Here is a 27885-nt window from a genome sequence, read left to right on the forward strand (position 1 = left end):
TACCCACCGATTTCCTGTGAAAACAGGGAGTTGGGAAGCAAAGGACAGTGAAACATTTGGTGGTATTAGATAATTAGTCGGATAAACTGATGTGTATGCCTGGTGACGAGGAGAGACCAGGAGGTTGCGGTGACACTGTAAACAAATGTATAAGCAAGTCCCGAGCTGGGATTCATTATTTAGGTACTGGAGAATCAGGCCTCACTGTCTTACTCACCCCCTGTAAAACATGAGCTGAATGTCTAAGAACGGGTAAGCCAAATGTTACAAAATTTCATTCGCATATCTTGACTGACATTACGAGATTATCAAAGCTCAGAGAAAATGAGGTTGTGACAGCTGCAGACAAGAAGTTCACACAGGCGAAGAATTAAAAAGGACACAAAAGTCCTACTTATAGAAACATTGTTTTTCATGCACTTCCAAGGACCATGCATGCCTCACAGTCTGGGCATGGAAATAATACCTTTGGGTCAGGCATGCTTACAAAGAGGAAGCTGTCTTATTACATAAAGTTGCGGATCATTTCCTGACACAGCACTCAAGTGTATTCCCATAGAGATGTTAAAGGCAGGAACATCACAGCTCACCTATTTTTTTTTGTCTAGAACTAATACATAACAGTGACCACTTACGAAGGAGCTGGCCTTAGGTGGGCGAATGAATGCCTATCTTTTATGGACAAGGAGAACGGTTATGTATTCGCGTTGCCAGCAGGGCTTGGCATACTATGCCCACATATCCACACCCGCCTACAGCAGTTTTCCCGTACACTGCAGAACCCACTCTCTTTTGTACATGGGAGAAACTCATACAGTAATCATCGATGGCTGTGAGCAGAGTCAGCCTATCAGACGGCGACTCAGCCATGTTTTATTACAGCCGAGAATGAGCCACCGAGGACCTGGACAAGTTCTCGTGTTTGTTTTGGCCCTGGCATTTTCCACGTACGCAGCCCTGGGAATCCTAAAGAAAATGTGTCCTGTTCCCAGCTCTGCACTGCCCCCATTGTGTTCCACTTCCCTCACTGGTCAAAGTGAAAACGAAACTCACACAAACACCCCATTGTTAGCTATGAAATATGTACTGGCAACTGCATGTATTAACAAAACAATCCTGCTTGTGTCATGGCAAGATGTTGAGACCGGAGGGTGTTCCAGGAGCCTTTGCAGCTTCAGAGGTGTGTCCTGAACTTTCGCTGAGGTGCTGAGGCGACAGGACTGTGGGGTTTTTCCATGACATCCATGTAACGCTCCGGGTTTGATTCATTCAGTATGCACTGGCAGCCTCTGGAGGGTTCTGTGGGAGCCACTCAGCTGCCGAGCCTGGGGCTCAAACCGTGCCAGGTCTCCATAGTAAACACAACATGCGCGGAGAGGAAACAAACATAAAGAATTTATTTTCTCGGGTAAAAGATGACATTGTTCTTCAACTCCTGGTCCTACTTCACTCTGTCACTGGAGCGTGCCAACTGGGTGTCCTGGAAGGAGTCTATTCCAGGCACACATACAGAAAACAAGTGTGGATTACTTGATGCACACACATCCAGTGGCCCTGACTGCAAAGGATGGATGGACGGACCGCGCTGTGACCCTTGCAAACATCCCCACATCCTGGCACAGAGGTGACAGGTGTGGGTTCTCTGGCTTCAGCCTTGATAGATCCATGTGTCACGCGGGCTCCGCAGAACGGGAAATTCTTCCTCGATTGCATTTTCCTGTTTCTAAAGATACAATTCCTTCGTGTGACTGATACGTTCAGATCTATTTCCCAATTTTGCCTGTAAGCTCTGAGAGCAAAGACCTTGTCCACTTTAGTTCAGCATCACCTCTGAGGTTCATGGACAGAACCTGGCACAGAGGAGGTGACTGGCAATTGTTGACTGAAAGCCAGAACTCCATTTCCTTTCCTTTCCTAGGCATATAAAAGTCTCTGAAATCGAATAGTTTCTCCAGTGTTTACCAAGTGCTAATAACACAGAGACAGGGACACATGCAAATGCACACATGCGTACACATGTGTGCACATGTACGTACGTACACACACACACACACACACACACACACACACACACACACACACACACACACTCCTATTGCACTGGCCTGAGGCAGTGTAAGCAGTTTGAATAGTGTCAGACTGGCAGTACTAAACCTTCAGAATTTTATCAGTGCCACTGAAAATTCCTTTAATTTTTTCTTTTGTACTTCTTATGTCTCTAACAACAGCCTTATTAGGTTTACTACTGTCTTTGGTGATTATTACACGGAAAAATGTTTGCAAGACTGTACGACTTTCAACGCGGAAGACGTGGATGGACTCAGAGAAAGAGCTTCAGAGGAAAGTCACAATGGGAAAAAATGCCGTAAAGCTTTTACAAAGATCTAAGAGTACAAGCTACTGTTAAAACAAAACAAAGCAAACAAACGAAATTGAATGAAACGGTGAAGAAATTAGTAAAAGCTGTTTAGTAATTCTATTCCTTTACTTGGAAGACGGTCTTCTAAAGCTTGCTAATATCAAAATACGAGTTAGAAATAATGTCCTTTAGTAAGCAGAGGTACAGTATTCCCGTGTGCGTCCCTCAGCTCTCTGTTCAGGACAAAAAGTGTGAGTCAGCCAGGTGACTGGCTCAGCAAAGAGTATTACTATAAATGCAAGACCTGGGTGGGGTTCAAACCATCTATCAGTCCTCATATAAGACCAAATCATGGCCAAGGACTCAGTCAATACCATGATACAGAATGAGCTTGGCTATTTGAAAGTTTGACCCAGTCCTTCGGTTTAATACCCAGGAGTAGCTACGTGGAATACTGAAATCATTAAGTATATAAGCAATTCTTTCCTGATTTTTCTAATGACTCAAATGCATGTGTCTGCATGTTGGCATTTCTTAACTTATTCATTAAAACGTATTTCTTAAATGCCCAGGAGAATATCCAGGTGGAACAAGACTATCTCAAGTCAAATGCTCACTGCTGTTTTATAAATAAAAGCCCCAGGGGCTGGGGATTTGGCTCAGTGGTTAGAGCGCTTGCCTAGCAAGTGCAAGGCCCTGGGTTCGGTCCCCAGCTCCGAAAAAAAGAAAAAAGAAAAAAAAAAGCCCCAAATAACTACCAACAAGATAGAAAATATTAGGAAAGCAATTTCTCCAGGGGCTGGAACAGAGGCTCAGAGGTTAATAGCAATCGCTGTGCAACCATGAGGTCTGGGGTTTGGACCTCCAGTCCCCACGTAACAAGCCAGGCATCCCACAAATAACTCTACCTCTGAGGGAACCGGCTGTCTCTTCTGTACTCCTCATACAAACACGTTCATGTACCCTGACAAGCTGACATACATTCATGCCCGCCTGCCCGCCCACCCGCATGCATGCGCACACGAGCTCTCTCTCGTCTTTTTGTTTTTTAAAAAGAGATTATGCTAGTAAGGAAAAAAAAAGTAGGTTTCTGAAGGGGTTTGCAGGAAAGGTTGTGTGAGTCAAGCCTTGGGAATGAGCAATATATACATTTTTTCACAGCAGTTAAGATGGTGGTCTCAGGTCAGTTAACTTGCAAATCTCTTGCCAGTCTGCAAATTAAGTGGTTTTCCCTTACCTTTTGTGACATAACCTACCGTAAAATGGGTATTTCTAGGCAGCGGTGTGTAGCCTACTAACGGAACGCTAAAAATAACTTATCAATTCAGTCTGAAAAACAGTGATTCTGTTTTTATACATGTATGTAAAAACCGAAGCATTATTTTATCAGGTGGGTTTTTTTTCCCAAAGCAGAAAAAAATACTAACAGTGGGAAATGTTTTAAAATTCAGTACCCTGAAAAAAACAAGCCCCTTAATGTTACCATTAAATTCCAAACATCATTCTTTGGAATGAAGCCTTTCCCCTTTTTTATGTCGCTATGGTAAATATAAAATAGACGATACAAACTAGACATCAAGTAGCAAGAGATATATGTTTCCCATTGGCCTCTGCTTGGGATATGAAAGCACTGGTCTGTATTTTTCTGCCAAGTTTCAGCAAGAATGGGGTGTCAACATGTCACTTACAAGCTGGGTTTCCATTCTTCAAATTTAACAAGGGAAAAAAAGTTAAGCAAAACCTAACTGGGTTTCCTGTTTTTATTTATAGTTATATAGCCAATTTGGGGGGAATGAAGATGACTCACCATCCCCCCCCCCAATTAAGGTGCCTGAGGAGTAGTTCCTTCATGTGCTCTCTCATGATCCTCTTAATCACAAAGCCTATTCAAGCTTCTCCCCAGGGCCCCCCAAAACATGCACAGTAACTTCCTAGGGAAACACAAAGCCTACCTCACCCTTCCCATTGGGGAAGCACACAGACTCAAGTCCTTTCTGGTGTGGTAAAAGCCAAGGGCTTGCTTCACTCCACCCAAAGCTGAGGCCCGTTCTTTAAATATCCACTTGGGCTTGTCTTCTCTGAGGCACCGGCAAATGCAGAGCAAAGTAAGTTTTATCTTTCCAGAGCACAAGGTATTTCAGAGAATGCTCCAGAGCAATCTGGTGCCGTGGTAAAGTACCCAGTGCCAAGAACGGAGGGTTTGTAGGCTATGGGATTTCTAAGCTTGGCACAGAGAGGAAAAGAGGAGGAGGAGGAGGCAGAAGTAGTTGTGTAAGTTGAATGTTCTTCCTGACCAAGTGACTTCTCTCTACTGTCTCCACTCCCGGACTTTGCCTTGCCGCTGACATGGCAGGAACCTGGGGAGGCTGTCTAAGGGCAGCCTTCCTACAGCTTTATTCTCTGTGTGCACCTCCTGTCTGCTACTAACACAGCGAAGGAGGACTGCTTTACTTCTAGCTACTCACAAATTTACTACATACCCAGCAGGTTATAAGAAAATAATTGTTAATACTGACTACCAGTGTGCTCCTCTTAGATTCTGTAGACTTCAATGAGATGGGCTACAAAGAGAAACTGGAGTTAATTATGGACGAGGACCATTATAGCCCTGCATCTGAATGAGACCAAGAACGGGAAGGCTTAAATTCTCTGCCAAAACAGGTCCTCAGGTCCTCTCTACTCTGGCCCATGTGAAGCCTCCATCGGGCTGGGAAGGGTTACTCATTCAGGTCATTCAGGTTCACTGTCAAGTTAATTTCTCTAGTCCCTGAAGCGTCACAGCTTCAGAGGAGTGCGTTATCCCGCCTGGGCAGGTGGTGAGGCTGTTTCTCAGGTTACACTGCTGAACACAGGTGGCACCCCTCCTGCCTGCCCTACCCTGACCTGAGCTGTGCCTTCTACATTATGTATGCCACTTAAAAAACAAGGTTATAGCAAAACGCATTTGGAAGCATGGACCTGACTCCTTCCTAGTGGCTAAGAGGCCAGCGGGCTATTTCTGCAATTAGTTCCCATCCATAACGGACCCAGTCAAATGCATCTGAAGTCAGAGTCAAGCAAAGCCTTGCTTTCCTCTTAGCCACAGCTAGTAAAAGAGCTCACAGACTAAGTGTGGGCAGAAGCAGCACGAGGAACATAGAGCGGGGCAGTTTGTCAATGAAGACAGGATATCTAAGTTTAACGAACGGACAGCAATCTTGCTTACCACCGAGGTAAGGGCCATCTGAAAACTGTAGATGCGGGCAAGGCCGAAGTCAGCCAGTTTTATTTGTCCACTGCTGGTCACCAGAATGTTCTGTGGCTTCAGGTCACGATGCACTACTCTGTGAGAATGGAGGAAGTCCAGACCTCGGAGAAGCTGAAACATCATATCCTAAAGGAGACAACAAACATAACAACCATCAACAGAAGCTCACAGCAGTGGGCACTAGCCACAGAATCCCCAGCGGTCACCTGAAGTGAGGCCAATGTCCCCGTAGGACACTGTGAAGCACTTAACTCCCAAAGTGTATTGTATTAAGAAGGGACAGCTTAAAAATGGTTTCCCCGGTATAGGAAATGGTCCTCATACCAACGCTGGGGAGGGGGAACGGGGAGGTCTGAGCAGACTTAGGGGATTGAATTTTTACTTCACATACTTTTATTTATTAAGTAATTTCAGCTGTCAGTATACAGCAAATAAAATAATTTCAAAATGGTTATTTTTTTTTAGTGCTTATACCTAAAAGCCATTTTTCTACATATTGGTTCAAGGTCACAACACCAGGGTTTTGATTTAGTGAAGAATATAAAACAAAACAAGAACACAAAACAATTGAAATCTCATAATACAGTCCTTTATTAGCTAAACGAAGGACATCACACAGAAAGCGAAGCAAGCTATTGGAAGTCCCTGACTCCGTGTTTTCACTATGGCTGCTCCTCCTGCCATCTCTACCCACCATAGATGGTAAGCACCTGAGCTATGAGCCAAAATAAAGCTCTTCTCCTTCAAGGAGCTTCCAGTCAGATACCCCATCACAGCAACATTAACAGTTAATAATACAAAACTGGTATGGGAAGAGACATTGTTGCCGTGGTAAACCTGGCCACCTGACTCACGATGGTTACAAGTGGTCTGGGGGGGGGGGAGAAGCATGTATAAGCTGCAGGCCAGAGGAGGTCTAGGATGCTATAAACAGAACTTACAAGGAACACTCCAGTGGGAGTGTGCAAGGCCAAATGTGGACAATAGACTGCGATCACAAGCCTCCAGATGCAACAAGAATTCAACCAGGGATTGGACTGCAGATAATTGACGAGATAAGTAAATATGACTGAGTTAAGTAAATATGACTGAGTTCCGCTGTATCCTGAATGTCTGATGGAGGCTACACTTAAACCTAACAGGACTGTTAGGCAGAAGACACTTTAAGATGCCAGGAGTGAGTTTCAGTCAAACCTCCCGTTCTTCCCTTTTGCAATCAATGGGAGTGTGTACTCCAGTACTATACGTTGTAAGAATGTAACTTGTTTCCTGCCTTTACAGGGGCTCAAGGCTAAGAGTCCTCCCTGAATCTCAGGAGACTTCGGATTTTTGAACAGTGTTTCGCTTATTACTACTGGGGATTCTTGAAACTAGACTGAATAAAGTTGGTATTAAAAGAAGATACTTTAAGAGAGTCCAGGTTGTCCTGTGGTCACTGCTCACTGTATTTAGACAGGTTTATAGTAAGATTTCAAAACCAAAAATGGAACAACATAGTGCAAAAAAAAACCAAAAAAAAAAAAAAAAAAAAAAACAAAAACCCCCCCAAAACTGTAGCTTGAGAGCACAGAGTGCCTTAGAGCCGTGGACAGGGCTGAGGATGTGAAGTGAAAGCAGTCATAACTGTAAAAAGAGATCAATCAGTGCCAAGAAAGAGAAGCCACACTTCCCATGAAGACGGTAAGCAAGATCCCACTCATGGAAGAGGTCAGAGTATAAAACTATAAGCTCATTTCAAAACCTGGCATCTGAAAGAGAATCCCAGATTTAAAAGCAATAAGCCCGAACAAAGAATAGCATCACATAGATCCCCTATTTCAAAGGGCTGCACAGGGAAACATTTCCCCTGGTTTGCTGGGCAGGTGCTTGGACGCCACTGCAGCTCCACTCGCAGAGGGCTACGCTCCATCTCAAGCTGCCATCAGAACTCATCACCCACACGCTGCTGTTCCCAGGCAAGCCGAATGCAGTAGCTACAAAGTAACGGATGTTCACCCCAAGGTTCCAGGAAAACAAGCAAAAAGAAACAATGTGCAGCGGGAATGGAGTAGCTGGAAAGAAGATATAAGAGGCTGATGTTACAGCTGTGGAGAAGTCTATCTCTAGTTCAATGGAGACTACACATTATTGGAGATGCTAGGAATGAGTTTAGGCAATGCCTTCCTTGCTGTCTTCCTGTTCTTCCCTTTTGCAACCAATGGAAGTGTCTATTCCAATTGCTGTACGTTGTAAGAATGTAACTTTGTTTTCTGACTTTACAAGGGCTCACAGCTAGGAAGAGTCCACCCTGAATCTCCGGGGACTTTGGAATTTTGAACAGTGTTTGACTTACTACCACTGGGGATTCTTGAAACGAGACTGAATAAAGTTTGTGTTAATTATGGAGTGGCCATGAGCTTGTGAGGGCCAGGAAAGGAGTGCTCATTAGCTGGCTTAGGCCAGGAGAAATGTCTTGAGAGCATAGCTGGCTCACTCCTGGCTTGGCTTCTCTGTTTCTTGGCTGTCTCCTATTTTTGCTGCTATAGCTGTCACCTGCCACCACCACTGTGACTTCCTCGCAATGACAGGCTCTTCTAAACCGTGAGCCCAAATTAATCTCTCTCCAGCTGAGTTGCTACTGTTCAATATTTCATTAGGGCAGCAGTAAAATAACTAAGACCATCACTAAATCAGTTTACTGACAACAACACTGGTTTGCAGGTGTGTGTGTGTGTCATTTTCTACAGTTTCGAATTCTCTCTTCTTAAAATCAAATGTTTGGCTTTCCCACCTGTCACATGGAGAAAACAGCATTTACTTTTCTTAGTAAGAGCTTCAAATCAACCAACATAATGAAACATTTGAGGATAGTCTCAGGCATACAGTAAGCATTTAGCAGATGGGAATTATTAGGGGGGAACGGCTCTTTGCCTCCGGTTTCCTGGGAGAGCCAGATTCGAAAACAACTAAAGGAACATGCGGCCAACACTGTAAGGTCAGTGTCCACGAGGTGCGAAGAGGGGACTGTAGATATGGCTTCTGGTGTCCCCTAACGGGCATTCGGAGCTGGCAGAAGCTACCGACTAAGCTTCCAAATGTGGGTGTCTTGGAGAGAGGGCTTACTCCAGTGAGGGGTAGCCATGCAATACTTGGGGACTAATATCAGTCAACAGCAGTGTGAAAATGAACCACAGGATGCCAGAGTGAGCCATCTTTTGCAGAGGCAAATCCATCTTTATTGGGAACACATGCACACAGCTTGTAAGCACTGGATTTATAAAAAGCATGACTAACTTCAAGTAATGTCATGCTGGCTCATCATCCTAACTTCCTGTCCACTATGCATCATTCTCTTAAAGTAGCACAGGGAGAGAATCTGCTTGGTTCATGTTGCACTGTTCAAACAACGTAAGCAGACAATTCACGGTATTAGAGCTAAAGCTCGGACTAACTTGTTAATTAATAAAGCCCACATGAGCTTATAAAAAGCCAGAACTATAGAATAAAAAAGTACTCATTGCCCTTGTGTTTTAACACAAGAAATGTGTGCAACAGAGGAGGAAAACCTACTTCTAATATAACTATTTAGGACAGAGAAAATGTCACTGTCGAAAAATCTTTGCGGATCTTTGTTTTCTTTTTGACAGGACATACATTATATTAATAGAAATAAAAAGTGTATTTAAACGACAGTTAACATGTATATGTTATTTTGTGTTAGATTGCAATTTAACAGTGGAGGGACAAATGTGACTCAAAAAATTTGTCCCTAGACTTCACACACACACACACACACACACACACACACACACACACACACACGCAGACATGCACTGTACAAAACTATTAGGAAGATGTTGTGAGTTACTTACTACTTTTATACAATGCTTTTTTTAGTGGCTATGTAGTCTTCTTTCCTGAGGCATGTCATAAATATATTACTTAGTTTTATTTGGTGTCATTTTGGCACCTATAGTAGAGGTCAAGCTCTTTGTTTAAAGCAGTGGTTCTCACTCTGGGTTGTAACCCCTTTGGGGGTGGAAAGACCATAGAAAACACATTACAACTTATAACAGTAGCAAAATTAGTTATCAAGTAAAAAGGAAAATAATTTTATGGTTGGGGGTCATCACAATGTAAGAAACTATATCATCAGACTGCCTTCAAAAACAACACAGACACATTTATTTATGAGTGCTTAGGTCTTATAGTTAGCTAGGCTTGTTCCCAACTTGCTCATATAGCTTAATTAATTAGCTTATTCTAATCTATGTTCTGCCATGTGTCCTGTTACCTCTCCTTCAGTCCTGATATCTGTTCCTTCCTTTGTGTCTAGTTGGTGAATCTCCAGCATCTGATTCCTTCCCAGAGTTCCTTTCTCTACCTGGATACCCTGCCTTTCTCTCTCGCCTCATGTGTAGGCCCATAAGCCTTTATTAAGCCAATCAGAAGGCAATGGGGAAAAATGTTCACGAAACTGTGAGACAGGTGATGCTTAATAAAAAAAATTTAAAAAAACCCCAACAACAATAGCAAAGTGTGGACAGTATTTAGCTCTTTGCTGGCACAGAAATCAACATTTGAATAACACAGAGACAACGTTTACACAAGTACACAAGAAGACTATGTCCACAAAGGGGTCTCGGCATTAGGAAGGTTTAAAGCCACTGGTTTAAGGGCTAATGTGACTTGCTAAAATCACACCTAGCATGGATTAAGAGAATGGATCCACATAACCTCTCTCAGTCAGTCCATGCTAATGCTCCTGGGGGTGGTGGCTCTATGTATGAATTTACCACGGTCAATAGGACAAAATGGCAACCAACAGATTGGGAAAAGATCTTTACCAATACTACATCTGATAGAGGGCTAATATCCAATATATACAAAGAACTCCAGAAATTAGACTCCAGAGAACCAAATAACCCTGTTAAAAAATGGGCTGCAGAGCTAAACAAAGAATTCTCAACTGAGAGACATCGACCGTCGAAGAAGCACCTAGAGAAATGTTTGACATCCTCAGTCATCAGAGATATGCAAATCAAAACAACCCTGAGATTCCACCTCACACCAGTCAGAATGGCTAAGATCAAAAACTCAGGTGACTGAATCTGCTGGTGAGGATGCGGAGAAAGAGGAACACTCCTCCATTGTTGGTGGGATAGCACACTGGTACAACCACTCTGAAAATCAGTCTGGAGGTTCCTCAGAAAATTGGACTTAGTACTAACTGAGGACCCAGCTATACAACTCCTGGGCATATACCCAAAAGATGCTCCAACATATAAGAAAGACACGTGCTCCACTATGTTCATCGCAGCCTTATTTATAATAGCCAGAAGCTGGAAAGAACCCAGATGTCCCTCAACAGAGAAAAGGATACAGAAAATGTGGTACATCTACACAATGGAATATTACTCAGCTATCAAAAACAATGACTTCATGAAATTCATAGGCAAATGGATGGAACTAGAAAATATCCTGAGTGAGCTAACCCAATCACAGAAAAACACACATGGTATGCACTCACTGATTAAGTGGGTATTAGCCCAAAACCTTGATTCTTCTTTTTTTTTTTTTTTTTTTTTTTGGAGCTGGGGACCGAACCCAGGGCCTTGCGCTTCCTAGGCAAGCGCTCTACCACTGAGCTAAATCCCCAACCCCCAGCCCAAAACCTTGAAATAACCAAGATATAATTCACAGACCACATGAAGCTCAAGAAGAAGGAAGACTAAAGTGTGGATGCTTCAGACCTTCTTAAAAGAGGGAACAAGTGTTTATTCATTCAAAAATTAAAGATAAGACACACAACGTAGACAGTACCACTTAGTTTTCTCCTTATAATACACCTTTGCAAGGACGTTGTTACAGATTCTTCAAAACTGCCTGTAATCTGAACAGTTTGGATTTCACAGGACGGACTGGCCCTTTATAAAGCCCCAACCCCTCCATCAGCATAATACCTTGTTCCCAAAGAGTGTTTGAAGTGTGCAGTTTAAAATGTCACATGTAAAGCAGGACTTGTCCCGCTAACCTGGTGGCAGCAGAGTGAACAAGGGCAGGTGTTATGGGTACAGGAGGTTTGGTAGAGGCCACCTGAGGCAGTCCATGGTTAAGTCGGGAGGAGAGGAGATGACTTAGAGCAGCAGTGAGGGCCAGAACCAATTTTCCCTATTACCAGTATTGATTAACATACGGTTGTTGGTTGTAATAAAGCACTGACTTTCTATCTTGGACCATTTTAACTTTATGCTCAGTACTAAGGCATTCCCATTACCTGGAAGCCAACCCCTATAACTGTTTCTTCTTGCAAAACTTGAAACACTGCAGCCTCCACCGCAACTCCTGCTTTCCTCTCCCCTCTCCCCTGACAGCTACTTTCCCTCTGATTTTTCTCTAGAAACCTCCTGTCTGGGACCACAGCGTATCGTCTGGGAATGGCCTGTTTACTTAGAGTGAGTCTCTGTGGTGTGCTGTGTATCAGCTTGCCTTTTGCAAGGCTCGCACAGTATTTAAACACATCAATTCCCACCCATTTATCCTTGGATGAACACGGACTGCCTCTGTGTGTTGGCTTCTGTGAAGCAGAAGCTTCTAGTCTAATCTGCAAGCTCCTCTTCCAATGCTTTTGTTTCCATGCTCTGACGGGTTTGCTGGATATACTCCTAGCATCTTTAAAATCTAAGCTCTTCACCAAACACTGCGATATTGTTAAATATATGACCAAACAGAGAATAGCATGGCCACGTTGAGGTCCCATTCAGGGAGTCAGGAGGGCTCTCCCCGGGAGACTGTGCTCACTGTTTTCTACACTCTGGGAACACCCGTGAAGGGCAAGTACACCAGACTTACACCTTTGACTTAACTCAAAGCTCAACAGGCTTCCTGCTCCTATTTCGTTCTCTGACCAGTTTCTAATGGTCTTGACAATCTTCAGGGACTTCTACACAACAGTCACGCACGGAGAAGACTGACTTCCTCGCATTGGTCCGCATGAGAAGGTTGCCCTCAAAACCAACAAAGAGCAAAAGCCTCTTAGGAAGAGAGACGTGGGCTTAAGGCAGACTCTTTAAAGCATTCGGTTCTATGAACGGTGAATTTAAAGTGGGCAATTAACCAAAGCTTGGAGACAGGCTCCAAGAATCACACATGAACTCTGTTCCAAAGAGCATGGTTAAGCTGTGTCACATTGGCTTCCTCTTTGCTTGGTGCCCGTCAGTGGGCATGAGGGGAATGACACAGCCAAGCAGTGAGTCAAGCCACATCACAGCGCCTCACAGAGAAACAAAGGCCGGAGACCTCAAAGGTGCAGGCTCTCCCCTGCTTCAGTCAAACGGATAAAAGCATGGCCTATGTGGCTTTGGTTACTTATTTCTTACTTAGTATAAATTTAATTCACCAAATGGCAGTTTAAGGTGTCTGCATTATTATTTATTTCCCCCCAGAGACAGCAAAGACTCTGCCCCAACTATGTAGAAATGAGAAGAAAGCCACTTTCAGCAAAACTCAAGATGGCACTGGTCTTCAGGGGACAAAGCAATGTCATAAATGGACAGTCTGGAAGAAGAAATCATTACCTCATCACAATGGCTATTATTAACCCGCTGTAGAAAGTCATCAGGAAACGAAACTACAAACATACAATGTTAATTATAACTCCTTCGGAACAGGATATAAACCCTAGCACTGTATAAACAAGAAGGTATGAAGCTGAAGTACTCGGGTTGCTGGCCAGTGCCCCAAATGATCCTGGATTTATACAGATCCTTCTGCGAAGCTTTCTTTGAAAACTGGACAGCCTGCTGGGACTGTCTCCCCATTTCCTTGCATATCCTAAATGAAACAACGGCCTCCCACTTTTCGACAGTTGTGCCTTTCCCTGTTCTCCTTCTCGATTCCTTCTTTTGAGAATCTAGCCCCATTACGTCATACTTCCCTCCTAAATGAGGTAACGTGTAACACAAGTTAGTATCCATGGGTAGAGGACACAATCGACTGCTTTCTGAGCCAGACACTGTGGTGGACAGCCAGCCAGGAAGGGATGGTTTGAGGCAACCAGGACAATTCTATTTCCATTCACAGGCAACCAATCCAGGGATGGACAGGCTTGTGCAGGTAAACTGACCAGAGTCTCAGGAAGCACTTTCCTCCTTGGTAAGAGAAGCACAGTGCAAAGCTCTCACCTTACTCTACTTCCCATCAGCCTCTACCCATATACAGAAAATGAATTGGGTTCAGAGCTAAGAGTCTGGGCTAAGAATTTGTGCTTACTAGTCATAAACTAAGGTAGGTCATTTGCATCTTTGTGGGTCTTTGCTCCCACGTCTCCAAAAAGAAACAACCCCAAAAGGGGAGATTTAAATAGGTCCTTTATGAATACTTATATGTTACAGATAACACATTAAATATTATATACCAAAGTATTTAGTATATTGTAAATGACACACGATGACCAGCTACCATTTATCTAAGAGAACTACGAACCATCTACAATGTATAAGACATCACATAAGGCACCATAACACAGGAGCACCCAGAGACTGAGGCCCAAGGGACTCTTACTTTAACAAGGATAGGTGTGAGCTTGTACCTACATGCTTCAAGCTGGTTTGTGATCAGGACCACAGAGTCCACATGTGCTCTTACATGCGCTGAGGCCGAAGGTGCTCCTGAGCCAACCTGAGCAGTGGGCTAGGTTCGCCTGGTGTGGGGAACTGTCTGCCATGTAAGAGAACACTAGCAGAGAGAGGTTTAGTGAGAGCACGGTGCTTTGGAGTTAGGAACACAGCTGCAGCCTCACTAGACAGGACCCTGGAGAGGACACACTGCTAAAGTGGTACCACACTACGGAGAGCTTCACTGCTGGGTCTTTAAAGTATGGTATCTTACGGTTAGTGTGGGTAAGGAATACAAAAGATGAGGTGGTTATTATTCAAAGTTTAGCATACAGGATGGACAGAAGGTATAAGAGGAGATCGTCCATCTACTAAGGGCACAAACTAGAAAAATAAAGAGAGTAAGGAAAAATGGCAATCGTGAGGACTAATGCAATTTTTCATTTTCATGGGTCAGCTACACTCTTGAGTCTCCTGAGAGTTTGGTAACATCTCGCCCACCAACATCTTGTCTCAGGTTCCTTCTTTTAAAGAATGGACAACACTTTCTCGTAGAGTAGTTGTGATCTTGTAGGGTGGTTGTGAGGAAACTCCCAGCATGGGGAATGGGCTCAAAAGTGGTGTCATTAAATCAAACACTCCCCAGTCACCATTGGCAAGGGCATCTGGCGACACACACACACGGTCACTCTACTTCTCGCCAGTGGGCACACTTTTGCCTCCCATCTTCCTAAACATTTGTTATTAGGATCAACAAACATGACTATGCCCACACCAAAGAACCAAATCTTCAAACAGCACCGTCATTGAATCAAGTGTCATGTGGGCTGTACTCAATTTGAAATTCTACAGATTGTGAGCCTAGGGTCTGGAGGGTTCTTTAAAATTTATGTTATTAGTCTGTGAGTGGAGGATCTGTCTCTTTCCACCAATAATCCACCTTTTCTAAGGTTCATGCAGTTTTTTTTTCTGACCTACTCTTAGAGAAACTTTTCTTTGGGGTCCTCCGACAGCCAAGGGGTTCCCTCAAATTGTCTTTAGAGTGTTCTTGAATGGCGATACCTTTAACTCAGGGATGGAGTTCTGAATTTTACTTAGTGGTCACACACACATGCTATAGAGGAGAGGGGTTGGTAAACTCTGTTATGTAATTAACTCTGGTTTCTTCCTCCGCTTAACGAATAAGAACTACAGTTGTGACACTATTTCCTCCTGTTTATCCATTATTGACCTGCGTGCGTTCCAGTGCAGAGGCGGGGTAGGGGGAGGAACAGAAGCGGAGTCTGAAAGGAACACTTGGCTTCATTTGGTCAAAAATGGCCTTTACAAGGGCTTTTATTACGGGTTATAAAAGACTGCTTGCCACAGTGTACCTCTTCCCTTGAAAAAGAAAGGCCCTTGTGCGGTGGTGAGAGGCTTAGAAGAGCACAGGGAGCAAACCTCCCACAAACACATCTGGGGTAGAGCTGCTTCCATAGCTGTTTACAGGGACCCCAGTACTTCAGCAGTCTTCGTTTTGTACTGCCGCAGATCTGAAGGATCTTAGGAGAGAGAACCAGACACTCTTCACTAGAAGCCTCTTGAATCTGCAGGAAGAGGCTGCAGGTGGTCACACATAGGACAATCACGGAGGCCAAGAATGGAGGGCATTTGGGATGCGAATGGAACTGAAGGGCTAATCTCTGAGGACCAGTAGGCAGCGTGGCAAGGACCTGGCAAGCTAATGCGAAATGGGCTTCACAACAGGAAGAGTCCAGGAAAGGAGCCTTGTAGGGCTGGCACAGCTACCTCACTGCTAAGTTTGCAAATGTCGCTCTCGTTTTCCTTGACGGGCCTCTCTCTTTCGACCTTCCTCACCTACAGCTCCCGGTCTGCGTTTGTGCATCTGGTTTTCTGGGTATCACAAACTGCTTTCTTCCTTCAGGAGTCAAGAACACACCTGCCCTCATCCCTTACAGTATCAACAGAGACAAAAGCCCCACAGGAAAACTCTTAGCTTCACCTGAGCTTCCCTTTGCTTTTCCTTTGTACTTCCTTTGCTGTGTCTAAGGTAAACTTCCTTTCTTACCATCTACCATGGCTGCCACATCCAACATCTGTTGTATTCCCTGTCTACTTTCATCAGCAATGGCTCTACTCAAGAGTATCTTAGAAGACTCTGCCCATTACACCAGCACTTGGGGGACCAAGGCAAGAGGACTGCACATTTTAAGGCCAGCCTGAGCTATGTAAGTGAGATCCAAGCTCGACAAAGCAAGCACCAGGGACATAACTCGGTGGCAGAGTCCTGGTCTGGGACATGGGAGACCCTGGGTTATAAGCTACATAATACACATCCTTGGATGCGAGTTCTGCCTCTGCCATTTTATCCAAGTCATGGCTTCAACTTTTACACTGGTCATAGCTGGAGACATCTCAAATCCTAATAACAGTGAGGACCATTCCCAAATGTACACGTTTCTACTTCCTGACATATTCTCTAGAATATACCACAACGACAGCAAACCCAATCTATACCAAAATGGATACTTTGTAAAAGTCTCTTTCAAAACTTGCTCTCCAGTCTCTATTTCAGTACAATGACCTAAATTTTACTCACTGATGGATTCAGGAAAAAAAATTGCCCAAGTGAGTCCCGGTCATGAGAGCATCTCAATTACTTTTCAATAAAGGCGACTGACCTTTCTCCCTTCCATACGACCTTAACCAAGCAGCTAGTGTTTTTGTCTCCAACATGACAACAGTGTCCCAACACACCCACCTCCCGCATTTAACGTAACCATCTTTTCTTCGCTCTATAATGTCGAGCGATATTTTTAAAAGGCAGTCTGAATCATACGGAAGTCCGCTGCTGCTCATCCAATTTTTAAGTTTTAAGCTTTTAAAAAATTAATACAGTTTTACTCTTCCTTGATAATTTTATAATGTATTTTGATCATATTCACCCCACCCAACCTATCTAACCTTGTATCCTCTATTTTCTTTTTGAATCCATCAAGTCCAATTGTGCTGCCCAGATATCCATAGATGTGTGGCCTCCCCCTGGATTGTGGCTGACCTACCAGGGGCTACACTCTTCAAGAAGACCGACTCTTCCCCCCCAACACTTACCAGATGCCAACAGCTCTTCAGTTAGGGGTGGAGCAGAAGTACTTTATTGTCTGGTCCCTAATGATCACTGCTCACTTCAAACGATTCTCTTACTAACCACAGAGGATGATGCCGACTTTGGTCCTTTTGTAGCACTGTTCTCTCTTTCCTGGGGTGCTCCCCCATCACTGTATCTCCCAACATGCACATATCTTCCAATACATGTGTCCTGTCTGCCTCCACCAACCTCATGTTTGAGGACTTAAGCAGGTCTTGGGGACAATTCTCTCCACATCTGCAGGCTGCAGTCCCCTCCCTCCCATACCCTACAAGCAGACAGCCCTCTAAGCATACATGACGCTGCCCCAGAGCATATGTAGTTGTCCTGTTACGACAGTACATCCTTCCTTGACTAGAAAAGTGAGGGGACAGTAGGGTGGGGGACGCCTAGCTGTCCCACATGTACTCTTGACTATGTTATTATTTCTCAAACACTCATTCACCCTAAGTTTGTGTCGTGGGTATGTTAGCCATGAGGACAGAAAGAGCACTGAAGAACAACGGTATTTAGCCTGAAGCTGAGTCGTGGAGGGGAGAGCTGACCCAGAAGGTCAGGGAAGAAGGCTAACTCTGAAGAGTCCACTCCTCTAGAAGCCCGGGTGCCTCAACTGCACCTAGCCTTGTGGCTCCAACGTTAGGGAAAAAATATCAATCACTCTGTCTGCCCATTAATACATATGCATGGGAATGAACGCAGTTCTAAAAATAGGCTATGATTCAGTAATTCTATTTCTGGAAACTCACCCTACAGACCCAAAAGCTCGAGTTTATAGTAAGTCAAAACAAAAAGGCTTGGTGCCATTTTGCTTAAAAGACTTAAAACAAAACAAAAAACCAAAAACCAACCAACCAACAAACAAACAAAAAACCAAACAGGAAAATACCCCAAATATTCACCAATGGTAAATATAAATTCTATAACCGCTAATTTCAATCTGACATGTGCTAACAGCCAGTGTGTTAGAGACTTGGCTTTCAGTCTGACACTATCGGGAGAAACCAGACTTTAAGAGGGGAGGCCTGTGAGGGTTTATGTCACTGGGGGCATGCACTCAAAATTGTGAGATAGAGACCCCTCTCTCCCTCTCCTTTAAGAGTTACTCATTTTGACTTATGTATGTATGTATGTATGTATGTATGTATGTATGTGTGTGTGTGTGTGTGTATGTATGTATTTATGTATGTATGTATGTATGCATGCATGCTTGCATGCCTGTGTGAGGTTATGTGCACAGTGTGCACGCAGGCAGTCCAAGAAGGAAGAACAGGCCACTGGCTCTCCTGAAACTGACCGTGACAGATGGCTGTGAACCACACGGGTGCTTGGGAAGGGAACGGTCCTCTGAAAGGGCAGTAAGTGCGCTCAACCACTGTGCCATCTCTCCAACACCGCTCTTCCTCTTTCTTGTATGTTACCGGACGTAGACAGCCAGCACCACCACACTCTGCCGTCTCCTCACATACCCCAGCAACAGTCGATAGATGCATGGATGGGAACGCCAACGTATGTCCGATCTACTCATACTCCTGTCTCTCGGGTATTTCATGAAAACACTGGAAACACAGCATCCTCCCAATGTAAGAGGAAGACATGGAACAATCGTGACTAACATTTAAACTGAAGAGCGACAGAGGAAGTCTGACTGTGACACAGTAACATCTTAATTTTAGTTTAATGAAGAGAAGGGTGGGCGGCTACACTGGAAAGGTTATGCGAGTCTGCTAGGCTATCCGGATACAACGGGAAAGGCAGAGATGATTCTGAAGGACAATAAAACGACCTGCTTGGTTTACTTAAGTTATTGGTTTATTTTAGTTTAAAGAGCGTCGTGTAGAACACGCTGGCCTTCAACTCCTGTCTCTGCCTTCCATGTTTAGGACCACTGGTTTGTGTCACCACGCCTGGCATAAACAATAATTAAAAAATGTGTCTGGTTTTCTAGAATCTTTTTTTATATAAAAAAGCATCATTGTATGGATTTGAGTGTTTGTTTGCAAGTATGCATGTATACCACGTGCATACCTTCTGCCTGTAGAGGCAGGAAAAGTAGTGGATCATCTAGAACGGAGGTGGTGAGCTGCGATTTGGGTGCTAGAACCCAAGCCCATGTCCTTTACATGAGAAACAAGGGCTCTTTTCTACTGAACCATCTTTCCAGCCCCCTAAACTCTCTTGTTTCTTTCTGTTTTCGTCCGTTGGAGACAGGGTTTCTCTGTGTTGATCTGGTCACCCTGGATCTCTCTCTGGAGACCAGGCTGTTACAGAGATTCATCTACTGCTGCCTCCTGAATGCTGAGATTAAAGGCATGTACCACCACCGCCCTTAAACTTTCTTAATTTAACTGTTTAGTGTTTCAAAATGAAAGCCAAATCAATCGTGCCTTTTCCCAGCAGCTTTGAACTTCTGTTTGCTAAGAGTACAATGCATAAAAGTTTGACAGGCACAAATCGCCAACATTAAAAACACACACACACACACACACACACACACACACACACACGTACATATGCACATACACGCATGCACACGCAAACGAAAAACTCAGTATCTTCCGTTGACTTCTCCCCAGCCCTGCTGCACTCCTGGCTGCTGGATCCTGGATCCTGTATGCACAATTTCTCCTGAAGCTACTGAACCGCTGGGCGTCTTTAGCCTTTCAAAAGCAGACAAGTTTTTTGGTTCAGGGTTTGGGGTCATCTCAGACACGGCTGTGGCTCATCTGCTTAGAGGTACCGACTGGGTTTGCAAAACTCTCAATGGCATTTCTTAGAATGGTTCATACTTGAATATAGCTTGTCTTTATTTTGTGCTTTGATGATGTATTTGAGGGGAATGTAGTATTTCTATCTTTCTAAACACAAGCACTCACACATAGGAACTTTACATCGTGAACTGCTGAACTCTTGGTATCATAAACCCCTTCCTCTTTTCCTTTTAGAAAAATTCTTCTCTCATATATTACATTCCCACTGCAGTTTCCCCTCCCCTGACTCATCCCAAACACCCCTCCCCCCTATCTACTCCTCCTCCATTTCTCTTCAGAAAAGAGCAGGCCTCCCAGGGATATCAATGAACACGGCACAACCCTTGTATCAGGGTGGATGAAGTGACCCAGTAGGACAAAAAGGGTCCCAAGAGCCGGCAAAGAGTCAGAGACACTCCTCCCTGCCCTCGCTGTTAGAAGTCCTACAAAAGCAACAGCTCACACATCCATAAGGTATAAGCAGAGGACTTAGCTTAGATTTATGTGAGGTCCTTGTTTGTTGCTTCAGTCTCTGTGAGCCCCCATGAGCCGCCCTCAGCGGCTGCTCTGTGACATGACCTCATATGGTGTTCTCGATCCTTCTGCCGCATACAATCCTTCCTCCCATTTTTGAATCCTCTTTCCTTTTGGGCTAGTTTGATGGGAGACATTTTGTTACGGCCTTTCTTTTCATTTCTTTGACTGAAGTGAGTTTGGGAATTGTATACGCATCAAAACGGTTTTGTTTGTTATGTAATACTGGGGAGTGAACCGGGGTCTCACACAAGCTAGGCAAGGACTCTGCTACTGAGCTGTAACCTCCCCCAGCCCGATTTATTCTTCTTCCATAAAACCTCTTTATAGCTAAGATCGGCTTTATTAGATAGATAGGCCTATCCATGGCCTATGTTACAAAAACATAACGTTTCCCTTTTCCAGTACGTGGGTTCTTTCCTAGAGCCCAATTCCTCAAAAGGTTCTCAGATCTCAGTCAGAACGTACCCTCATAGATAATTTCCCACTTTAGGCTAAATTCAACAAGACCAAATCACCGCTCTCCTTCTTAAACAAGCAACTCTTATCTCTAATTACTTATATTTACCTTTCCTCTAGACAAGGAATAACCAACTAGGTCTCGGCTAGCCTTTCTTTATAATTCTCAGTTCTCCATTTGTTCAACAAAGACACATTCATACTAACCCCCCCTTCTTCCCTCCCCAATCAAACAGACCAGTCTCTCCCGCAAATCGACTGTACCGTCTGCCTTAAGGGAGTTCATCGCTACCTGACTAATCTGCCTAACACTCTACGCTGACTCTAGTGCCTGGGGTCACTTCTCAGCACCTCCACAACCATGCATCTTCTTCATTTCTCTGGGAGTGCCTAGGCTAATGCTATCTTTCCCTAAGCGGAAACAAGCAAAACCTCATCATGGCTTCTAAGTCCTAGCCTGAACTGGCATGTGCCCCTCAAGTCTCAAATTACTATCTTCAGAATCTGTTAACACTGCCGCTCCCTTCACAGAGTTGGCGCTGTTTCCCAGTCTCCCTTCCTGCAGCGCCAGTCATTCGCTACCTTCATATGGTATCTGTAGGGTCTGGCTTATGTGGCACCGGTGTCTCTGTGTGCTCTTTTCCTCGTTCTCAATTTCACACTGTCTCCATATAAGGTGGGCTTACGCAAGATGAGCTCGTCGACTGGCATAGGCTGCACCCACATTCTGCAGAAGGGCTTACGGGGCAAATTTAGGTGTAAATCTTGAACAGCTTTTACACAGTCCCCATTAAAACACGTTAATCAAAGCTGCTGTGTTTTAAGAATATCAAATTCGGGAGGACTGTAAAACCAGCATTTCGACTTGGTCTGGTGCCACCTAGAAAACACAATGACTAAAATTTGAGGGAAAGCACACAGATGTTAAATAGACTGTGTCATTCCCGGGGCTTTTACTTTTGAAGTGTTCCAGTGTGCAATGGAAAATTCTTAACATGGACTCCCTTAACTTGGGATGGCATAGTGTGTGCTCTATATTTAGACACGTTATAATAAAATTTTATAGGATTGACCTTTCAGAGGGTCTGAAGACTTTTAATAGCAACTCAAACAACTCGTATATTATCAGTGAGAAAGGGATAGAACAACCAGCCAGCCAAACCAGGAGGAACACAGGGTTTATGGACACCAAACAGATGAAGTAAGGCGGGAGAGCCACAAAGGCCTATTTGCAAAATCGACTCGATCTCACTTCAGAGGCATCAGGAGAGAGATTGCAGGGGTAACACTGTGACTCTCGGGGTCTTCACATCTGAAAACTGGGAATAACCTCGAAATACACGCTGCCTTCTGTCACTGGGCCGGTGGATTACACACACGACAGTGCCTCTGACTGGCACACCTTTGTAGTCGTTCTACCGATAAAGACACTGAGGCTCGGGGAGCTTAAGCGACTTGCCCAGGCGAGTACCCAGGTGTCATATGGCCAGGGGCTTTCACCACATCAAATGGATGAATGAAATATGCAGACACTGCCTTCTGGGTCTTCGGATTATGGGAGTATCAAACGGTATTACGGTTTACTATAATCTGGTTGACAAGTTGCTTCCTGAAAACCTACTGAGGCCTGTAGTGTAGGTAGGACAATCCCACCAGCCATTCCCCTCCCAGACCTATGGACACTCATGTCTCCCGAGACAAAAGTTGCAAGGAGTAAACTAAAAGCCAGTGTCCACAGTCACCTCTGGAATTCTGCAGGACTTGCAAATGAAATTCTCACTCTCATGGGGCACCGGGACTTTGGTCCTTTCAGCCCCTTTGTGACGCTGTTATGTGTTTCGGAGAACGTGTGTGCCTTGCAGCCCTTGCTGGCCTCCTTTCTGTTTTAATGAGTAGCATTTCTTGCTGAAGGACTCTAGACTCGGTTCTGTGTGAAAACACAGAGGGCTCCCCTCACCTTTAACCCTCTCTAGTGTCGTGTTGGAATGGTGTGCCACATGAGGAGGATGTTTAGCAAATGTTCAGTAAAAACCGCATGCTGGTTTGATGTATGTCTTTACCTGAAAACACACAAATGATGGGCTGGAAACGGCCAGGGAAGTAATTACCTGGAATACGCACGTCGAGAAATACAGTATGAGACGGAAAGCAGCGCGGCCACTCATAGGCAGAAAGCAACACAGAGAGCGAGGCGCTTGAGGAACAGAATACAATGTTAAGAATGAAGCTCCAGGGGCTGGAGGGATAGCTCAGTGGTTAAGAGCACTGACTGCTCTTCCAGAGGTCCTGAGTTCAAATCCCAGCAACCACACGGTGGCTCGCAACCATGTGTAATGGGACCCAATGCCCTGTTCAGGTGTGTCTGACAGTGACAGTATACTCACATACATGAAATAAATCTTAAAAACAAAACAAACAAACAAACAAAAAACCCTGCCCTTTCTGGTTTACAGAATGTCCGACGTCTAGAACAAATGACGATTTTAGAACCAACATTATGGATAACTGTGGGACCTCTAGTAGTTAACCTTTTGTTTCAGGACTTACACTCATAAATGTTATACGAGAGGCAGAAATACACAAATCCCATGTCGCACCCCGGTAGGGTAGGGGCATTTTATAATCTCACTGATTTGTGCTTCACTCAGTATGCATGCTTTCAAGGCTTAGGAAGTGGCTTCCAGGGAGGTTGACAATGACCACCTCAGTTTTACTTCGGTTTCTGAGTTTTTGGTCTCAATAGATAAAACCTTGTCAACTTTTCCAGCTTGTGGTGGGACTGTGCTGTGTTTAGCGAATTGCATAGACAGTAAAGTGAGGATGGCTTCATGCAGGCTCTCTAGGAGGAGCAAGGAACCAGGCGTGGTACAACAGCTCTTGAGGGCCTGGGAGGCAGAGCTGGAAGGCCCTGAGCTTGGAGCTGGCCTGGGCTACACAGTGAGGACTTGTTTTTGTTTTAAAACTGTGAGTGTGACAGCCAAACATTGGAGTCCGGGACACTTACAGGGAAGAGCTGGGTGAAGAACTGAAGGCCCTGAAGGGGATGGGAGCCTCACAGAAGGACCACAGAGTCCACTAACCTGGACTTTTCTGGGAGCATCAGAGACTGAACCACAAACAGAAGAATACAAGAGTTAGAATAAGGCACCCCCAGCACATAAGCAGCAGATGCACATGCAGCTCAGTCCCCATGTAGACCACCCCAATGACTGACGTGGAAACTCTCCCCAAGGCTGCAGCCTGTCTGTGGAATCTATCCTTAACAGGGCTGCCTTGTCTGGCCTCGGCGGGAGAGGATGCACCTAATCTGTCATAGACTTGATGGATGAGGGTGGGAGGATACCCAGGTGGAGGAGAACGGGAGAGGGAATAGAACGGGGGCCTGTGGGAAGGGGGGTAGACAGTTTGGGATGTAAATAAATAAAAAGTAAAAGACAAACATGTGTGAGAGGGGTTCTCGTCCTCACCGGGTCACCTGTACCTGGATCCTTTGGCCTCCTCTGCTTTCCTGACCCAGGTCTCACAGGCAATGAGTGACCTCTTAGAACAAGAAGCCTTTTCTAAAACGCATCAAGTAAAGTGCGGCATGTGTTCCTGAGCCGTTATTAGGCAGATCCGAGGAAGAAAGGAAACGCTCACCCTGACTCTAGATATAACCTCAGAGATACTAAGAGAATGTATAAAGGAGCAGCCAGCCAACAGCTAAGGAACAGCCTGTGTTGCAGTAATCCTGTGACCGATGCATAGGTAGTAACAACAACAAAACTTAATGCCTCGCTCTTCGTTTCATTTCTCACTTATAGACATAATAATTACGATAATAAAAATAAAATTACTGTAACGGCCCAGAGGGTATGGAAATGCTAAAACATTTATGTAAATGGGGCTTACTCATTAAAGAGCATTGACAAAAAATATAAATTACATTTAATTCTACTACAGGGGTTAAGGTGAAAACAGTCTAATAGATTGGGCAAGAGTCAAGTTCACCTCCTGGCTCTTAACTTGTGTGAACTTGGGCAAGTCATTAGTTAGTGATTAATGGGATGCCTCCACCTGTAAAGTTAACACTGTAACAAACCCAACTGCAGAAGAATACCCCAGCCTGCGCCAGTGAGAGGAGTCCCTCGGAACTTAAAAAGCCAAATCCAGGTATTAATGTACAGGCAACATTAATTTCACTTCAACTTGTAGACAAGACAATGTCTTCCGGTGGCATTAGAGGGGCTGGAGCGTTCCGCTGTTCATAAATACAGTTGTGCTTATTGATTCTTGAGGCTTGTGTCTACACGAGAGCAAGCTCCGAGGGTAAACAGAGGGGGGAAGTTCTGGGGGAAAGAATGCAGTGAGTCATGAGTACTTGAAGCAAAATGAAACGCTACATCAAATCCCGTCGAAACTTCGGGACTTAAAACGAGAAACCACCGTTTCCCGTGAGAACTCAGCAATTATAAACTTAATGAATGCTAGAAAGGAGTCCTGAGAGGACATGTTTGAACACAAGTGTTTTCAATGAAATAAGCCATTCTGTGAAATGCAGTCACTATTAATTAATGCCAAAACCAGGAGAATTTTTATGGAGTTGAATATGGACACATGATGACCGGGGAAGTTCACTGTGATTGATGTTATTATTATTCTGAATACCACAGTGGTTGGTAATGATTTGGGGGCCTTCCATGAAGTCCACGCCGGGGTGCTTTGTCTAATTGACTCATCCTTGCTCCTCAGTGAGTACTGTCTCTCCCCTGTGGCCGTTCCCAAACATCTGGCTCCTGTACAGTCCACAGGCTGCAGGTAAGGGCTTCAAGCGTCCGCAGCTAGACAGTTTTGGACAGATCTTAACATGAGGCCCAAGCAAGAATTCTGAGAAAACCATCTTATTTAAACAGCAAGAAAGTATCACATTTATTTCCCATCTGTTTTCATATTTAACTGAAATCAGAATCCATTTTTCAGAAGGGATGAGCTCCCTTCTGTGTCTTGTTTTTACTGTAGTAAAGGTCAGGCTTTAATATGCACCTAAGCTCAGAGACTTCAGACCCAATCACTGCTTATCCTCCTAAAATCAGAGCTTAATGACATGAGTATTAGAAAAGTTGCAGGAAGTCTATCCATCTACAGGACGAGGAAACCCCTTAATTAGGGACGGAGCATATATCTATGTAGGCTCACATATAGGTACATTTAATGATTTTTTTTCTTTGTGGTCTTATGTTTAAAGGATTTTAAATACACACCAAGGTTCTCCAAACCGTATACTGATGTTCATATTAAGCCTAATAGTGACAAAATTATGTGTTATTAGATAAAATCGGACAGTTGGTTTCTGAAACCAGTGACTCTTATGCCACAGAGGCAGGTATAACTGCCACCGCTAACGCAAATCCTGACATCATAGGAGATGCCACGGCTGACTGACTGAGCAAGGCTGCATGTCTTCAGGTCTGCAGGTCCTCTCAACATCCTGCTGCCAATCTGTGGATGCTTGGATTGGCCATCACTGGGATCTACTGACTCAGCTGTGGAGATATAGATATGTATGTGCATATATATATATAGATCTATATCTCCTTGAGTTCCTTCCCGCTCTGGTTCCTGATTTCTAGTCTATAAGATGAGAGTCTCAGACTAGATGAGGCCACAGGATGAGACTAGCCTCGATACTCATCTCTGACAGCATGCCCGAGCTCTCATTGGTTGATCACAGCAGCTCTTTTATACAGAATTGGATGTAATAGTTTCTGGTGTGTGTGCACGTGCATGTGCTGTGGACGCATGCCATGGAGGTGTGTGTGTGGAGGGCAGCTTTGGGGAGTCCACTTTCTCCCCCCAATTTGTGGGCACAGGGCATCTCATTTCTGCTGACCTGTACACCCCAGGTTGGCCAGCCTTCTAGGGGAATTCTCTTGTCCTTACCTCCCACCGCCTACTCCTGTCTTGGGGTTGGTGTGCTGAGATTAGAAATCTGGGTTTTGTTTTTGTTGCTGTTCATTTTTAAACGGTAGTTTTGATCGGGGCATTGGCTTGCTTGGCAAGCGCTTTAACCCACATTTAGCCATTTTTATGGCCCCTTAAAATTATTTTAATTGGTGTTAAATCATCTGCAAGAAACATTAAAAACACAACGAAATTCAAGTATGATTACCCACTTGAGTTTCACCTTGTAAGGCAATCACTCAAATAAACATCCTATTGATTTTCTTTTTTCTTTTAAAAGAAAACCACTCCCATTTGCATGCTCCTAAGCAACTGGTATCTCTTCTGAAGAAAAAGTTCTAAATTCACGATTACGAAGCCATCTCCTCATGGAGTTAAAATATGGCAAGAAACCATTCCCACCCATTCTCCTCTGCAAGTCTTAATGGTTAGAGCTAACGAGGGTGTTTCAACAATTTCACACATCTCATTCCTGTGTCCTTCTGTGCCAGGAATCAGACTTCCTCAGACCGGTCCTCTTCAAGCACATTACATGCTCACAGAGAGGCTGGTCAGGACTCACTCGATCGAGGTCACAGTAGCTAAATCATTTCCATCTTTAGAAAACACAGTAACAGTTTATGGAAGCTTCTATTTATCCTACGGGGGAGGGGGGGGGTCTCCTCTCTTGTCGTCAGTGGCTTTTCTCTTCAGAAACTGGTTTTCCTATCCCACAGTTCTCTTCTGTGCTTTGTAAGCGCAACCACAGGTCCTGGTGAACACAGTCAACAAGACAGATCTTTGTGGAAATGGAAGCTACCTGGAGCCCACCAGTTTTAACGAGTAAGTCCAGCTTGAACTGCAAGAGTTTACTGCTG

At 44.4% G+C, this 27885-nt stretch overlaps 1 protein-coding gene across 7 annotated transcripts in view; it reads right to left on the reverse strand.

The window, feature by feature from the left end:
• Cdk6 (cyclin-dependent kinase 6) overlaps window positions 1-27885 on the reverse strand; it is a 192349-nt gene that overhangs the window by 93922 nt on the left and 70542 nt on the right. For 6 of the 7 annotated variants that reach the window (XM_006236021.4, XM_006236019.5, XM_063285393.1 and 3 more), the window contains 1 exon segment: window positions 5565-5732. In XM_006236021.4, the coding sequence (XP_006236083.1) occupies window positions 5565-5732 (168 nt within the window). 7 annotated transcript variants of the gene reach the window in all.

This window comes from Rattus norvegicus, chromosome 4, assembly GCF_036323735.1.
Source record: "Rattus norvegicus strain BN/NHsdMcwi chromosome 4, GRCr8, whole genome shotgun sequence".
NCBI lineage: Eukaryota > Metazoa > Chordata > Mammalia > Rodentia > Muridae > Rattus > Rattus norvegicus.